The sequence below is a fragment of the Arachis duranensis genome, chromosome 7, assembly GCF_000817695.3.
Source record: "Arachis duranensis cultivar V14167 chromosome 7, aradu.V14167.gnm2.J7QH, whole genome shotgun sequence".
NCBI lineage: Eukaryota > Viridiplantae > Streptophyta > Magnoliopsida > Fabales > Fabaceae > Arachis > Arachis duranensis.
In genome coordinates this window covers 64,127,756-64,145,927 of record NC_029778.3, presented here as the reverse complement: position 1 = coordinate 64,145,927, position 18,172 = coordinate 64,127,756, and the positions used below count along the sequence as shown (strand labels likewise).

At 32.6% G+C, this 18,172-nt stretch overlaps 1 protein-coding gene and 1 long non-coding RNA gene across 2 annotated transcripts; both read right to left on the bottom strand.

Moving 5' to 3' along the window:
* Positions 1-112: 112 nt before the first annotated feature.
* LOC107459383 (protein JASON) lies at positions 113-4,620 on the bottom strand. The gene is made up of 8 exons (XM_016077615.3): positions 4,249-4,620; positions 3,763-3,811; positions 3,544-3,623; positions 2,099-2,304; positions 1,277-1,359; positions 759-1,159; positions 583-665; positions 113-302 (listed from the first exon to the last, which is right to left on the bottom strand). The coding sequence occupies exons 1-8, from the start codon at positions 4,408-4,410 to the stop codon at positions 194-196; spliced, it is 1,173 nt and encodes a 390-aa protein (XP_015933101.1). The 5' UTR covers positions 4,411-4,620; the 3' UTR covers positions 113-193.
* Positions 4,621-11,759: 7,139 nt separating this feature from the next.
* LOC127740615 (uncharacterized) lies at positions 11,760-16,085 on the bottom strand. The gene is made up of 4 exons (XR_008001271.1): positions 15,316-16,085; positions 15,129-15,241; positions 14,905-15,017; positions 11,760-12,394 (listed from the first exon to the last, which is right to left on the bottom strand). It is a non-coding gene; the product is annotated as an uncharacterized LOC127740615 (long non-coding RNA).
* Between the last annotated feature and the right edge of the window lie 2,087 nt (positions 16,086-18,172).

Here is an 18,172-nt window from a genome sequence, read left to right as displayed (position 1 = left end):
AATAATTCTCATGACTTATGTACAATGCAAGCAGAGGAGGCACACTGCTTGACAATTTCATGTTACTATAAAAATTTGTATAACCAATTGCTTGTTCCAACCAATCAACATGTTGAACCAGGTATATTCAGTTTCCATTCCTCAAATGCCAAACACAAGAATAGAACACTATTTGATTGACAACCCTAAATTATTAGAATGACACAACGGATTGGGGATGCGGTGATGACTGAAACTGAGACACTGCTGTGTCATTTTCTTCATTCTCATTAAAAGCAATTGGTTTTACACAAAAATCTTTCCTGCAAATCCAAATAACATTATAATCAACTATTTTCAGCTACATAAGAATTTTTGTCAATGATTTAAGCAAGGCATAAATTGACTTTTCTCATAATAACTTCGACGTTAGCATAACTAAATAAGCAGGGTGGAAACTCAGGTGTAACCAACTTGACGTGAAGTTGACAACTGAGAGCCGTTAGATGAAAATTTAGTCAAATCATTCAAATTATTTAATGGCTCACAGTTATTAACTTCACGTGAAGTTGACAGCACCTGAATTTTCACCAATAAACATACCTTTGAGATATGGAACTCTCCTCGGACAACGCTTTCTCCAACCTTTCTTCAAATGGCGTTGCATGCCAGTTCACTTTCTGATCCTGAATAGTGAAAAATCAGCAAAATCAGGAGCAATATCAAGCTTTAAAACTCAAATAGGAAAAAGAAAAAAATGTTGATAATATAAGTCATACTTCCTTGTACTTATTGGTTGAGTTTGGGATCCCATTACCATCCCACCACTTAGGAGGAGGGAAATGAGATTCCTCGTCTTCGGTCCAATGCGCAGCAACCATTCCAATGATAGGCCTATCAGATGGAGCTTTGCGAATATGACTATTCGCCATTTCCATTCTCCTGTTTCTCTCCTCTAGAATTACTGACGCCGGCTTCAGCCATGAAGACAAGCTTTCTTCCACCTTTGATTCATTTTCATTCAAGACTTTCTTTGATTTTTCATTCAATGCCTGCTTGGGATACCGAAATTGCGACTGAGCTGTCTCAAAGACAGTTCCTGGTGTTTGCACTTCATCAGGTAGCTTCAAAGGGATGGGATAAGGTGATAATTTATATTCACCCTCCTTATTTGGGGGTTCTGTTTTCATCATATGCCATACACCACAATCAAATGTACCATAGGTTGATGATTCAGTTTCACATTCAAAATGTACACACTTGTTTCACATTCAAGAAGTTGTTTTCTTAGTCATACCTGAACCATGAAGGTTCCCTGTCTTACTTCCTTCACTAGAATCAAGAGAGTCACGTCTAGTATTTTGTGTATTGGAGATACAGCTGCAAAAGAAAGGAAATTAACTTTCGAGAAAACTCTTGGCGTGTTTTTTCAATAGAGCATTCTAAAATTTTGAAGAATTTAAAATGATATGTAACTAAATTGCCATAATTCAATTACATGTAATTTTGGCAACACCTCTGTTGAAGACCTTCAACCTTTTAAATTTAAAAAAAAAAGTGTGATTAAATTAAAAATGCTACCAGATAATATGAAAGTATGACCTTAATTTAAACTATACTTTTTAAGTGTTGTCAAAGCCAGCATATTCATAGTTATCATAAGATTCACCATCAAGTTTTTTACTATCCATCAAGTTTTAAAAGAAGAAAACAAGGAAGGAAATTGGAGAAATTCCCTATCTTATGGGGGTATTCTAAATTCTTTGTTGTGAACTAAACAAAAGACCCCATAGAAGTGCTTCTGATTTGTAAAATTCATTTTATTAATATCAGAACAAATAATTTCTAATTAAAGGATTTAAAATACTCTCAAAAAATGCATTCTCTCTTTTTAAATTCTTTATCCGGATACACTCTTAATTTTGGAAATCAAATGTATAATTTTGACATTCAGAGAAAATCCTTTACTACATAGTAAATGTAAAGTAAGCTCCTGCTGTTCTCAAGATTAAAAAACAGAAAATATCGATCTCCTATGAAATAGACAAAAATGTGGTTATTCCACATTCACTATAAGACGTGAGCATAAAAAAATTCAAAATATAAATAGATGAACAACCTGCTTGGTGTTTGCTCTAAAGAATCTGTTCTTTTCCCCCAATCTTCAGAACATTTCTTGGGGGTTGGGGGGTAGAATGGTTGATTATCTAGCCGAACTTTATCGGCTGACGTGTTGGGATGCCAAGAATGAAACCTTGAAGGCTCAGAATCTTTGCCACAGGAAGGTGATACTTTCAGCTTCTCAGATGCTTTGAGAAACATGGCCTGTCGAAAAAGGGTTCATGTAATTATACGAAAAAAATTTTATCTACAAGCACCAATCTTAAGAGAGAGCCAAAAATTAAATAGCGTTCTAAGTGTTTTTCAAAATTTCTACAAATAGTAATGAGAACATAAACTTCAATCATTATACTACCAAGGTTTCTATGCCCAAGACTGCATACACTTGACTATCTACAAATGTGATAAGTATGCAATGAACCAGCTTACATGCTATCTACAAATTTGTTATCTAGTAGAACAAGGCTTACGCGCTATTGTAGAGAAATTTATCCTCTAAAAGAAGTAGAAAAACATTAACAGAAGAAAATCTACAATTGAGAAAGGTTTGGGGGCTAACAATATTGCAGTTCTTTCCATCCATTATATCTTGAAAATACTAAACACTTCATAGAAATTGCAGTTGCTAGAATTAAAAATGACAAAAGGCTCAAATGTGATAGAGGTCGTTATCTTGAAAGACCATTTTCATATATGCCACTATTGCAAGTTCTACATCTATCAAGGATACTTGTCTAGAATGTTTATAAATGAGGAACATCCCTCACTTCTTGAGCTAGCTTTTGGAGTGAGCGAGGCCTAATCAGTTATGATACCACCATTTTTGGTGATCTCAAACTATACAGGTTACCCTGCTAAACTACAAGTCAACAACTGTAGATTCCAAGGTTGTGACATTTCATTCAAAATACACAATCCAATATAAAATCCTCTTAGAATATAAAATATGAAACAACAGGAAAATAGGGTACAGTTAAACATAAAATGAGAGTATTCCAAGAGTTCTGGGATCTAAGTTCCTCCCTATAAACAGAGACACAATCAATTTTTGTTTTTAAATTTATTCTTTTTTATTAAAAAAAAAAAGAAGAAGCAGCAAGCTTGAAGTCCTAATTGTGGCTATTGTCAATTGTTTTCAAATATGAGACTAACTGCTACTAGTTGTTTCCCACATTTAGTTTTTCACTAATCATTTCATCTATGAAACATGCTCTCCATTGTCCAGAAACCAGAAATAACTCTAATTGCAAGCTTAGTAGAAAGAAAAAGCATACACCAGCTAACAGCTTCAGCGACTTATCTTGAAGCATTTCCTATTGTATGAAAAATAAACTACATGCCAATATATTATTCCATAATCCATACTGCTAAACATGTAAGAACTGTCATAGAACAACCATTGCATTTAGAAATTAGAGTAATAAAAACAACAAAAATGCACACCTCATCCTTATGTCCCTTGTCATGAATCTGAGCTCCTGCACCAAAACTCTTCCCCTCATTGCAAGCAGATTCTTCTCTTACTTTTCAAAAAATTAAGAGCAGAGTACACATTGAAATAAGAGGCCATATGCTTATAATGGTAAACATCAATTCAAGAAAATAGAAAAAATAAAAGCCATAAAAGTATCATTAAAAAACAGAAACAAAAGAATTAATTACCTTCAGAGAGAAACAAAGTAGACAGCCGATTTCGAGAGACCACAGCATCCTGGTTTACACACAACAAAATTAGAACCTTGATCAAAAGCAAAATTAAAAGAGTTAATGCTTACTTTGGTCTGGTGTTAATGAGTCCAAATAGTTCCTATGAATAAAAAACATTAGTCAACTTGATCCCTTGATCTTTTTAACTCATTTAACCTGCTACAAGGACTAAAAGGGGGGACTCGTGCATAAACCTAGAGACCAAACTAAAGTATTAACCCAGCATTAAAATTCATTGAAAATCAAACAGCTTTACCAAAAACTCTGACAAATTAATCATTCAAATTTCAGCTTAAGTATGTCAACAATTTTCAACCATTTGCAAATCCTCCGACAACAATAAGATATTTTCAAAAAATTCCAATACATTCATAACAATTAACAATACAGAAGACAAAAATAAGTGTTTTTTTAATTAAAAAAAAGGTTAGGACTGGTTACGTTGGTTTTGGACTGACGAGAAAGCGCTGCGGTGGAGGCGGCGGTGGCAGTAGTGGGAAGGTGACGATTGTCACGGCCTCTAAAGCAAGAAAAGAAGCTACCCATGGTGGCGCGGTAGAAGGATCGGAACACGAACCTCAGAATCAGACCTAACCAGCGCATATCATTCAGAAGAACCAGTAATTATAACGTTCCTTTTCTCTATTTTTCTCTAATTATTTTTTAAAAAAAAATAGAGTGTAAATTGATAAGGAAGGAAGCAAGAGAGTGTGAGAGAGAGAGAGAAGGGAAGAGTGAGGAGTGGATTTTGAAATTTGAACTAACAGTGAAGTATGATGAGGAAGGAGGGAGAGGGAAGGAATGGAATTCATATTTCAGGCACACGCTTGGGGTATCTTTTTCCTACGCGCGGATCATTGCTACGTTGGGACGCGCTCATATATCGCGAAGAGTAGGTGACTACTGACTAGGTGGGTTCAAATTAGCGAAGGCGCGTTGCTAACATTGGATCGATGATTGTGACCGAGACCGAGATCCCTGTCTTAACGTGAATGTTTTTAACTCGAAATAGGCATTTACTCATGTGCGTATAAAATTAGATAAAACTAGTATTTTTATTTTTTTTTCCACTAAACTACTATTACAAATTTATTTATGAAATAATAAAATTGAAGTTATATCTATAAAAAATAGACTTCGTACGATAAAATTATTCAAATTTTTAAAAATTATTTAAAAATTTTAAATTACCTTTCTTTTACTGTTATTACTATCATTCTCTCTCTAAATTATTCTTCTTTTTAAAAAAATTATTACCTAATAAACAAAAAAAATAATATGCTCAAATAATAATAATAAACCAATCAAAAACAAAAACCAGCATCTACCATAAATTTACAACATATTGCTATTATATTAGATTTACAAGCATCTATTCATAGTAAATTAACAAAAAGGTCATAGATTAAGAGGAGAAGATGAACCTAAGTAGAAAGTTCGTATTTGGAGAAGGAGACAAAACCATTGTGATTTTTGTGGTGGAAGTCTATCTCCCTCTAGGAGCGATAAAGAACCTTTTTGCTGGACTGGAGAACATTTCACTGAGTTAACTCGTGCTCATTAACAAATCCAAAAAAAAAAATACAAGTTATAGATCTTACGAGCTTAACGCTTAAATGATAAGGGTAGAATTCTTAAAATTATTGAGTGATATTTAAATGCATATTGTTTCTCATTATATGAATATCATGACATCAAGCTTTGCACCAGTTGTTAAATGTCGGGCTAGATTCGTTATAATTTTGTCCATCTTGATATGTATGTTTAATAGGTACAATGAAAGTCATATCTAGGTCTAATTTCAGGTAATGTCAAGTTGCTAGTAGTCAACCGACACTTACGCAAAATGAATTCATGGTCTGTTTAAGACAAACATGCATCATATTATTTATCGCATATTCTCTATGATTGTGTTCTATGTTTATTCTCTATTATTGTGCTATGTGACTTGTCTATACTTTCTTGTTATTACTGCTTGCTTGTTCTAGTAGACTATAACTTTAGATATAAACAAACTGAGACTATAACCCTAAGGTCAAACTAGTATATCTGTCACTCTCCTAATATAGAAATTTATCCTAGGTCTAATATACAATCTGTTTTCCTCCATTGGTACCCTGCTGAAAAATCGGTAGATTTTTACTCCCTTTGTTTAACTGTTCTTACAGATACAATCGATACTGAAGTACGTTGTCTTGCTGGAGTTATTCCCTTGCGGAGACCATGTAGTGGAGATACAATCATCTAAGGCGAGACTCGTAATCGTGTCAGATGAAGACTTTAACTGATCCTGTCTTTTTCGTTTCTTACTATTTTCTTTGGACTTTAATTCACCGTATCAGTTTTCTCTTGTTGAGCCACACTCAGATGTTCCTCAACATCTACCTTCGCCTTAGTTGGAGTTTTCACCGGAGCCTTATTTAGAGTGATAAAAAAAAAAAGGAATCAAAGACACCACGAAAATGAAAAGATTAAGATAAAATGATATTTGGATAGTGTTTTTCTATTAGAATGATAAAAAAAGGAACAAAAAACACCATGAAAACAAAAAGATTAAATTAAAAGAATAATTGGATACTGATTTTTTACTAGACATCTAAGAAACCTATTCTTAGCGACTTAAGTTACTAATGAATTTTTTCTATTAGACTTTCAAAAAGTTTTGTCTTTGACAACTTCAATCAAAAAGACAAAATTATAATAATTAATACTAAAAGTTACTTTAGACTGAATTTTGGATGTGGAAAGGCTGTGTGTCTGGTTCTTATCATTTTCCTTGGGGTGGAGATGCTGGCTATGTGATGCCAATGCCAAGTCCTCTTGTGAATGGTGATTGGGTTGTTTACATGCACCTTGTGAAGGAACAATTAGACACCATTGAGTCTGAGGCTTCTCATTTTCTTTATGCCTTTAACTTGGGAGTACCTTAACCAATTATAAATACAATTGGGAGAAGAACAAGGGTTCTATCAGTGCGTTGGTTAAGATTATTGAAAAAATTATCAAAAAGTATCTATCAAATTTATAAACATTGACAAAAATACTCATAAATTAAAGAAATTAACATTATATTTATAGAAGAGGAGTTTTGTACGACAAAAGTATTCAAATTTTAACAAAAAAGTCAACAAAAAAATTAGGATTTAGATATTTTTGTCCTACGAAATCTATTTTCTATAAGTATAACGTTAATTTTTTTAATTTATAAGTATTTTTTATCAACGTTCATAAATTTTGTGGTACTTTTAATAGTGTTTCCAAAATTATTTCAATATGTTTCTTTCTTTATTGCATAATCCTTAAACTTCTTTGAGATGAGATCATTAATCAAAATTCAAAACCAAATATACTTGTGTTCATGTATACATATATATTTACATTTACTATATAAAGAACGAGCATAATTTGCTTATTAATTTCTACTTAGATATGTTATTTTAGAGGTTTTTTTAGATAAACTAAATAAATATTTTATTTATCGTTATGCGTAATTTGTAAAGTATTTATCATTTTAAATAGTCATTCACATTTTAGACACTGTAAAACCGTTTTCATCTTAAGTATGTATAATTAATTGTGATATCGGCACTTATTTTTATAAGGAGTTAATGGAATATTTGTATAATATGTACAATAAAGGTTTAGAAATATAACTATTAGTGTTATCTTTTTTTATCCGTGTAAGTTTTTAGGATGAGTGGTATCATAACATAGTATTAAAGTGGTAGTCCATTATAACCAACTTGAATTGGTCGAGTGGTCAGCTCACATGTCCGCTTAAACAAGTGTTGGGAGTTTGAACCCCGCCTTATGCATGTAGTAATCTATTGGCTAGTGGCTTCTATTGATTCTCTAACAAAACTTTTTTTTTCAAAATAATTATATTTTTTTATTCATATAATTTTTTAAATTCAAATCTTATTTATAAATCTTAAAATTAAGGACTTTAACTTTTGAATAATGCTACACATTCAAATTTTTTCGTTAATTAAATATAACTAAATTAGTCTAACATAATAACAATTAATTATGACTAACATTATTCTAAATTTTATTGTTTAATTTAGTTAGACTTAATTTATAAAAAGATTTAAATCTGTACCATTACTTTTAACTTTTTAGTTAGTTAATCCCAACTGAATGACTTAGGCCATTAAGTAAGTGGATAAACAATATTCTGAATCTTATAACTCAAACTTATAACAACATACAAAAATTAATTGAATTGATTCTACTGTTAGATGAAAGAAAAAACGCCATGAATTATTTGTTATGAGAAGAGAGGAAAAGAGAGTGATAGTAAATCTATCTAATCATTGAAAAATAAGAAATTAAAGTTAGTTGCATAACTACATTTAGAAAAATAGCCTCATTATTGGCTAATAAATGTTGGTCACCTAACAATACTGAAAGAAATTTGGATGAAATATAGTTTTTCCCTTAAAGTTTAATTTTAGAAATATTTAAAACATCCCAACTTTTAATTATTTGACTTAATTTTATCTTCAATATCTAAAATAAGTAATCATAATTAAGCCACATCCAATAAATTTTTTTTCTAATTAATAAGCACCACTAAATATATATTATGGAAATTAAAATAAATGAAGATAGTTTAAAAGAAATTATACAAACCAGACAACTCTTTCTAGTTCACAATATCGATTATTTTAAAGAAGTTATCTTGATTTAATGTAATATTTATTAAATATTTTGTTTTTTACTCACTACACAATATTAAACACAATTAATAATATAGATAGTTACATTTTAAATTAGTTATATTAAATAAGGATATTTTCATGAACAACTTTATAATAAATTTCTGTGGTTCCTTTATTAGCAAGGTAGGTACAATCCAAATTAAATAAATACAATTAATGTATACCATCTAATAATTTGATATGCATTTAAAACATTTATCGAATTTAGATATAAAGAAGATGGAGAGGATAAAAAGTATGCAGGTACAATAATTTAGTGAAGAGTAAACTATTAAAATAATTTTAAAAAATTTATATCACTGATAAAAATAATTTTAAAAGATGTTAATAATAAATAAGTTTTTGAAAAATTTAAAAATATGATAAAAAATTAGATATTAAATATTTATTTTAAAAAATTTTAAATTTTTTTTATTTTTAAAATTTGATCATTTTATGTTAAGTCAATTTTTTAAAAAAATTTATATTTTGAATGACCAAATTATTTTGAAAAATAAAAAAAATTTAGAGATCAAATTTTGTAACGATCCAATTTTTAATACGTCATGATCGTACCAAAAGTAAGGCGTTACTGACCTGTTTTCTTTATTAACTATTTAATATTGAGCCTTTACATTGATATCGCATTTTAGTTTTAAGAAAATTTTAGAAAATTTTGTTTTTATTTATCAAAATCGTATATCAAATATCACCAAGTAATAATAATCACATAATTATTAATAATAATAAATACTATACAAGTAAATCTAATATAAAACTCGAATACAATGCTTATCCCTCTAGATAAAATAAAATCTAAAATGCAAATAATTAACTTTACTCAATAAAACTATTTTTATCGAATCCCTGAAAATGCATTTAGATAATTAAATACTTTTCTTTAAATTTATAAATTCAAAACAGATTTTAATTACAAAATTAGTTATATTAACCATCTCTCAGCCATTTATTATTTTTCAACCACGACATTTTACCTCAATACATCCGTAAACTAATAGCACAAGTAAAAGATCCAAACCAACACACAAACAAGTCAAACAAAACAATCACGGAGAAATAATACAAGCAAACACAAGCAAATACAAATATGCAAACAACATGATGCATGTCTATCCCTAACGCAGGTAATGAGCTCATTTGTCGGTTTCGACCCGCACCCGACGCAATCTGACTCGCAAGTCAGATAAGGCATTCCAGCAGCATAACCTCTACAAGTTTTCACTTCTTGCAGGCGCTGATTCTCCTGGAGCGTCTCTGATAAACCCCATTTTTAGGGTTTATCTTGTGCTTAATTTAGTAGATTTTACCCATTTTTCTCACACTTATTCATAGAAATTGCATGTTTTACATTTTTCCTTCCAAATTTGTACTATGATTGAAAACATGCTTCTTTGGCCCTAATTTTACTAATTTTAATCCTCTCTTATTACCATTCGATGCCTTGATATGTGTATTAAGTTATTTCAGGGTTTATAGGGCATGAATGGCTTAGAGGATGGAAAGGAAGCATGCAAAAGTGGAAGGAATACAAGAAATTGAAGGAATCGCAAAGCTGTCAAGCCTGACCTCTTCATATTAAATCAATCGTAACTTGAGCTATAGAGGTCCGAATGAGGCGGTTCCAGTTGCGTTGGAAAGCTAACACTTGGGGCTTCGAAATGATATGCAATTTGCCATAGTTGCCTTGCTGTTAGGCGACACGTATCCATGGATGACGCATACGCATGGATAGTGCAGCAGACAAGTGACGCATACACGTGGGCGACGCGTACGCGTGACGGAGCCACGTGCTGTACGTATCAGAAATCGCCCACAACGATTTCTGGGCTGTTTTTGGCCCAGTTCCAAGCCCAAAAACATAGATTAGATACTGTAGAGTGGGGGAATCAATCATTCACTTCTCATTCACATGATTTTAGGTTTAAATGTAGTTTTCTAGAGAGAGAGGAGACTCTCTAGGTTTTAGGTCTTAGTTTTATTCCTTTTTAATTTCAGAATTCTATCTTGTTTTAATTTAGTTTCTCTTCTACTTTTAATTGTTCTAGTATTCTAGTTTATTTATTTTCCTTGTTGATTACTTCATATTGCCATTTTGGTTTATGAATTCTCATGTTAGATTCGATTTCCCTTTTAATGCAATTTGAGGTATTTCATGTTTATTGCTTCTTCTATTATTTGTTATCATTGATTTTGCAATTGTTAGTTTTAGGTTTTATATTCTCTTATTACTTTTCTATGCTTTTATTTTATGCCTTCCAAGTATTTGATAAAATGATTGGAAGGATGTTAGAGTAGATTTTTCTCTTCTTGACTTTGGTTGAGTAATTAGTGACTCTTTAGTTATCTAATGGACATTTGTCATCCCAATTGATGAGGATAATAAGGATGGGACTGCTAGTTCTCATACCTTGCCAAGAGCTTTATTAGTTACTAGTTTAATTCTTGCAATTTATATTTCTTGTTTCTTATCTTTAAAATCCCAAAAGATACAATCTCATAACCAATTATAAGTACACTTCCCTGTAATTCCTTGAGAGATGACTCGAGATTTGAATACTTCAGTTTATTTTTATAGGGTTTTGTTACTTGTGACAACCAAATGTTTGTATGAAAGGATTCTTGTTGGTTTAGAAGCTATACTTTCAATGAGAACTTATTGTGAAATTTTATACCATCATAAATTCGATCATCAATCTCCGCACAATCATTTACATATAAAGCCCACGGCTTAACATTTTCACATCGGCACCATAATCATTTATTTGTCGTCACCCTTTCGTGACCTTTTAATCATTTCATATTCACATGTGCCGTGTTCTCTTTTCCCTTTCTTTCTTCTTAACAAACCCAATTCATTTCATAACTTAAAACAAAATCTCTCCTCAAAAGATTGGATTTAAAATATTATACTTTTCTTTCTAAATCAAATTCAAAATAGAATAAATCTTTTCTTAACTAAATAAATCTCAAATAATTTAAATTTTCAAAACCAAATCTTTCAAAATAGTATTTCAAACAAAGTCTTTCAAATTTTATAAAAATTTTGGCAGCACTTCGTCTAAAATTCGGACTATGCCACCCTTTCAGGGTCCCTACCAAATCATTTTCAATTCTCAAAAAAATCATTGATAAATCCAACAAACCATATCTATTATCAAAACATTTATAAATCTGAAAGCTAATAATATCAAATTATTTTCAAGTCTCCATTTGTCAATAAATCAACCAACGCTTTCTCAAACTCTTTCCAACAGTTTTAAATCCAAGCCATTCCTTACTTTAGAAATATAAATCAAACTTTTCAATATAAAAGCATTTTCTCGATATATATAAATATGTAAACCTATTATTTTTTCAACATAAAAACATTTCTCAAAATAAGGTTATAAGTCGAATTTTCAAATCAAAATCACCTTTTTTATATCTTTATAAAAACTTAGACAGGACCTCCCTTAACATTCGAATTTACCATCCTTACGGGCTCCTTCTGTAACACCCTAATTACCAAAGCTCACGCTTCCAGCTGCGCGACTCTAATAGCTCGGACATTACGACACTTATACTATTTAGTACTGAAATATGAGCCTGTTTAAAACTTTAAACCGCAAAATCGCTCCCAAAAATACTTTCCTTTGACAAAGTACATCCATAAATACCATACAACTTACAAAACTCATCAACAGTACATCCATATATATACATATATCTATAAATAATATTACAAACATTAACCAATACAATCCCTATCCCTCTTACAAAATATATCAAGATAAAGGTGAGGATATAATAAATAATAAGCTAAAGCAATACAGAGCATTTCAACAACAACTAAATAAACTCTTCGTAACTTCTGTGCCCATATCCTGAAAGGGGAAAAATGTAGGGGGGTGAGAACATCATCCTTGAAAGAGTTCTCAGTAGAGGATTTTTGGGAATTACTGTAATAGGATACGTGAAGATAACCGCACCGGTGAATAATAACCATCTTATGCCTCTTTTCAAAAACAACTGTTTTCAATAAAAGTAAAGTTGGAAATCTTTTCTGAAAGATGAACCATTCAATACTCAACAATTCAAAAACCTTTCAAAACGGTTTATCTATGCTGAAACAAAATAGCTTTTCATATTTATTCCAAACCAGAAACACAAAACCAAAATTAACGATCGGTTCATCTCATTCCAACCATGGCCCTAGGTCCAAACAATCCAACCATCAACCAATCACCACAGTCCAACAGAGTCCCAGTAGCAAACACAAATAGGAAAATGCAAGCACAAACAAACAGTTATTGCAAGTAGGACAATTAGCAAATAATCACATAGGCAAACCAAGTATAATATGCACACCCAAACAATGTCACATAGATGCATATGATGCATGCCTATCCCTAGTGGCTGATGATATCATCTGTCGGTTATAGAGCCAACCCGACAAGTCCTGGTAGCTAACCATTGGACTGTCCCTCTGTCGCGCATCCCCAACTCGAGTTATACTCATCATAAACTTGATCATAATCATGATCCATATCCATCACCTTCACTGGTGAATATTTACGGGGGCGAGCTCATCCGGGACTTTCACAGTGCCCGACCACACTTACGATATAGGGTCAAAAGAGCTTCGAGTCTCAACCTGGAGCACGAGGTGGCTAGCCACTGCTTTCTCCCAGGGAAACTCTTATCTCCAATAGTGGAAGTGCAACATTCACATTTATCAATGATTCAGCATATACATGCATTCAATCTCATCCATGGATCAACATCCATCTCAGCCATCCGGCTCATGGTTCAATCCAGAACCAGCCAATATTCATATCATACATAGCCATTCCGGCTCACAACAAAACAGCACTTCCACATTCAACATCATCATTTCATAAAATCGGCATTTAAGTCATAAATCACTTTTTCTCAAATCGTTTCACTTTGAAATCGAGTTTCAACTCTTTTCAGCCTTGCCTTCAGAAATCTCGTTTCTCAAATCATCTCAGGCTCATAAGCCACTTTTACTCAAAGTAAATTCCCCTTTTAAAAACAATGCCACTCTCGGCATCCTCTTTCCAAAACATCCATAACCATGGAAAGTTAAAGATTCATTTTGAAACATTCAAAATCATCCATCCAACAATGGGATTTCATAACAAAGTATGGGATTTTATAACAAAAGTTTCCCAACAGAGTTCCAAGTCTTTAGGGGAGAATAACATAACTCATTTCGCCAAATTCATTTAAAATCATTAAAACCTTGACTTTTCGATTTGAGTAATAAAATAGGATCTAAGCCAAACCGAGTCATGAAATCAATCACTCCTTTCAAAGCCATTTCCTTTACTTAACAAAACTGGCTTCACTTCCACGACTAAATCTGAAGCGTTTCAAACTACCAAGAGAATCATTTTTATTGTGTTTAACTAGAGTTCAAAAGATACTCTGAAGCTTATTTAAAACGTCAGAATAATAAGGTTCATCAATCGAAATCCAAATCCTTTTCAAAACCACGAAAACTCTTCCAAGGGACAATCTTTATGTTTAATAGAGAAAACATAAACCCGTTTTACCCTTTTAAAACAGCCTCAAAGCAAAATTCTATTTCGAATGAATCGTACCCAAAAACATACTATTCTTCTTGGAAAATAAGGAGGAATCATGATTCTCTTTTCAATAATTCTTTCAAAGTGTAGCTTCATCGCTTTCATAATTGTTCTAAGTAAAGATAATAATGAAGCCCTAAATTCTCAATCCTCCAGGTAATTAGGAAAGGTATTAAACTCAAAATTTCCCAAATAACATTTTAAATAAAGACTCGAATTTTATAGAAATGTCGGCAGCATCTCTCCTAAAACTTGGACTTTGCCACCCGATTCGGGTCCCAACTAAACCGTTCCTCAATCCCTTTCAACAGTCCAGAATCCAAAAATCAATTCAAAATCAAGCTAAATCCAACAGTCGCCTCATTGGCATAACTCAAGGAAACCGTTTCAAAATCAAATCAATATCAACCGATTTAACTCATTTCCAAAGCTTTAAAGAAACGACTCAGTAACAAATCGTTTATCCAAAACCAAGTTAATTTAAGTAAACTAAGCTGAATTCAAAAGTACATTCGATTTTTCACATCATCAAAATAATTAACTCAATTCAAATCAATCCTCAATGGATTAAACTCAGATTTCAAATCTTTAAATAATCAACTTCAAAACATTACATTTTACAAAGCCGTACAACAATTCAGCCAAACCAACATCCATAATCATTCGAGTCGATCAAATAATACATAAGGCAATTACAATCACCAAATACACAATATCTCACATCAGTATCCATATGTAATAATTCTAATACATAAAACATAATTTTTGGAAAGCGCCCCTACCTTAAAATGCAAACCTATAACCCAAACGTCTCACGGAGTCCTTTTCGCCTCAACCCGAAGTGAGGGCAACCAACAACTCGGCTCCACTTGCTTTCTCAACAATCTCAACGACTCTAATCGCAACATACAACAACCGAAACTCAATCTTATAGCAATTAACGCCACAAACCTCCGCGTGAGATAACAGAACAATACTGAAAGGCCTTTCAAATCGAAACGCTTACCGAACCGAAGAAGGAACGGCTGAACCGAAACAGCAACGGTCTTCGAACCGGTTTGGCGGTAGCCCCGGGAGCCATGCCAGGCGGCAATGGTGATCAGACTCCGGCGGCGGCGACTGAAATCAATATGCAATGATTGTAACGTTTCCAAAAACTCAGGAGAAACGAAACTCAATTCTTAAAACCTTACCAGCAGGATTCTCCGGCGACTAAGCTGCATTCTCCAGCGGTAGAGACGGCAGAGCAGCTCAAAACGGCCAGCAGTAGTGGCGGCAATAACCCAGCACCAACATCCACCCTGTCACCACTTCTCTCTCCGGTCAGGTCCAATGGCCCTAAATAAGCCGCAGCAACTATGAAACGACAGCAAAAGGATCAGCCCCAACCCGCGATGATGGTTCTCCGGTGCGACACCAACCACGACAGAAACGGCGGCCTGAATCCTTTTCCGGCGGCGATGAGACCCCCGACAGCACGGCGCGGTTCACTCTGTCCCAAAGCACAGTGGCGACCGGACCTTCAGCTCGCGTCTTCCTCTCTCTCCCAGCGTCGTTCAGTCTCACCCTTTCTCCTCGACGCGACGCGGCGGCGAGGTGTGAAGCAACACCCTTTCCTCCTCTTCGCGGCGGCTCAATCTGTGACAACAGCAGCGCCGTTGGAGGATATGGAAGCAGCGGCGGCCGAACAAGAACGCGATGAGGCTAAGGACGAATGGCGGTGACGAGCGCTGGACGCGATTCGGGCACGGCGGCGAGGTGACTGGCGACCGTAGCGCGGCTCGTCCCTCCCCTGTTCGCAGCTCTGCTCTATCTCCCCCTTTCTGTTTCTGATTCGTTTCTTTCATGGAAAATGGAAAGAAATCGTGGGGTGCTGCTGTTGCTGGATGAGGGAAACATTGTGGGTGTGCTGAGGGAAACATTGCTGCTGCTGCGCATCAAATTGAAGGAAGGGGGAGCCGTCTGCTTAGTGTGGGGGAAAAGGGAAAACCGGGTCGGGTACGGGTTACTGGGGTTAGGGTTTTATTTTTGAAAATTAGGATTAGGGGCATTTTAGTAATTTCACTTTAAAATAGGGTTAATATAGTAATTAGAAATAAATTCTAGTCCAACAATAATAATGTATATAAATACTATTGGCTCATCAATTTTACAAATTATTTTCAATAAAATGCCCAAATCTAAAAATTAGAAATAATATAATCAATTTCTCTATTTTTCAAAATAGCAGTACTAATATTTAAAATATTAGTTACTTAGTCCAAAATATATAAAATTCTTATTATTTCACAACTGCTAAATTTATAATTTAAATATAGAAAATAATCGAATAATTATAAAATCGGATAATAATCATAACTCATTCCAAATCCAATAAATCAAAACTTGCCTTAATTACCTTTAATAAAATAATTTCTAAAATTAAGGCTATAAATAACCATATGATTTGAGACTTGATCATAATAAGACTTTTCAAAGATTTTGGGCCTTACACCTTCTTTCTCTCAACAATTCCCAGATTATTGCAACAGTACTTACTATTATCAAACAAATCTCAAATCATCAATCAAACTAAGAAATTAACTTGACTAGAAATTTCAGCAACATTCACAGCCTCAATCCAAACTCAATTCATATCTCAGTTTAACAAACAACACAAATTAAACACCATTAGTAATCATAATTCAACAAATTCACATCAATTAGTAATACTAGACTCTCATAAATTATTTGTAATTATTCAATAAACTGTTTAGGCATTCTTAAATTAAAACATTTAACTTTAAAAACAAACCCCCTACTCCCGTAAGAAATCAAAATCAATGAAAGTTTCGGAAAAGTTTTTTGACCGAACTGCTGAAGAGGAAAGTGTCAGAAATCGTGTGTGCCTCCTAGAACTCTAATTGGCCGAATTCGAGAAGAAAGAGATTTACGTCACCGTCAACTTCTACTGAACAAAAATAACACTAACACGTAAAAAAAGAAAATATAAACATTTTTATTGAATTAAATTTTTTATTGGAGTTACGAATCTAAAAGATCGTAATTCGTTGGAAACTCTTGATTTCCATGGAAGCTCACATTCTCTCTCTCTCAACCTTTCTTTCTTCTTTTTTCTAAGTTCAATTCGGTGGTAAAAGCAAAGAAATAAAAGTGATAAGGCTGATAGGAATGACGGGATAATTTGTGGTGGCTAATGCTTCATTAGGTGTCATTGATTAATAGTTAAAAGTGGCATGTGTAACAATTATATATATGTATATGGATTTGGATTTTTAAAGTTTGAAATTTATTTTAGAGAGTAAAATTATATATATATATATATAGAGGTGAATTTTATTTAATTTTTTTTAAAATAACATGTAAGTTATTCTTTATGATGTGTCATATTTTAATTGGTCATCATCTTAATCATAATTGGATTATTTTGTAATTTATTATTTGAGATGGGTAATGATATAATTTTTTAAAATATCAAAACTCCATTCCCATTGATTGAAGCCTATTTTCACTCCTCCATTCTTTCTTCATCACGTGAGCTTTGGTCCTTTTAACCATCGCCGATTGTCATCTACTACCCCTCTCACGCAATTTCTCTTTCTTCAGTGCATTATTGTCTTGACGACGTCGTTAAACTTCCGTCGTAACTTTGCCGTCCTCTCACTCGATCCCTTTTTTTGTTGTGAATCACTTCTTACCCACATAATTAATGATTAGTTTGGTTATTAATTTTTTTATTAAAAAATATATCTTTATTTAATTACATGATAGAACATATATTCATATGTAAAATATAATATAATAAAATAAATTTACTCAGAGTACTTAAAAGTATAATTAAAATTAGAAATATACAAATATAATAATAAAATTTGTACTCTAAATAAATAAACATATCTTTTATCATACATAAATTATTTAAAATATTAAAATTAATAACACAAATTTAAAATGATAAAATCCAACTTTCTTACAAGTATTTTTTATAATATTTTTATTCTTTTAATTTTTAATTTATTAGATTTTTATTATTTAATTAATTATTAAACA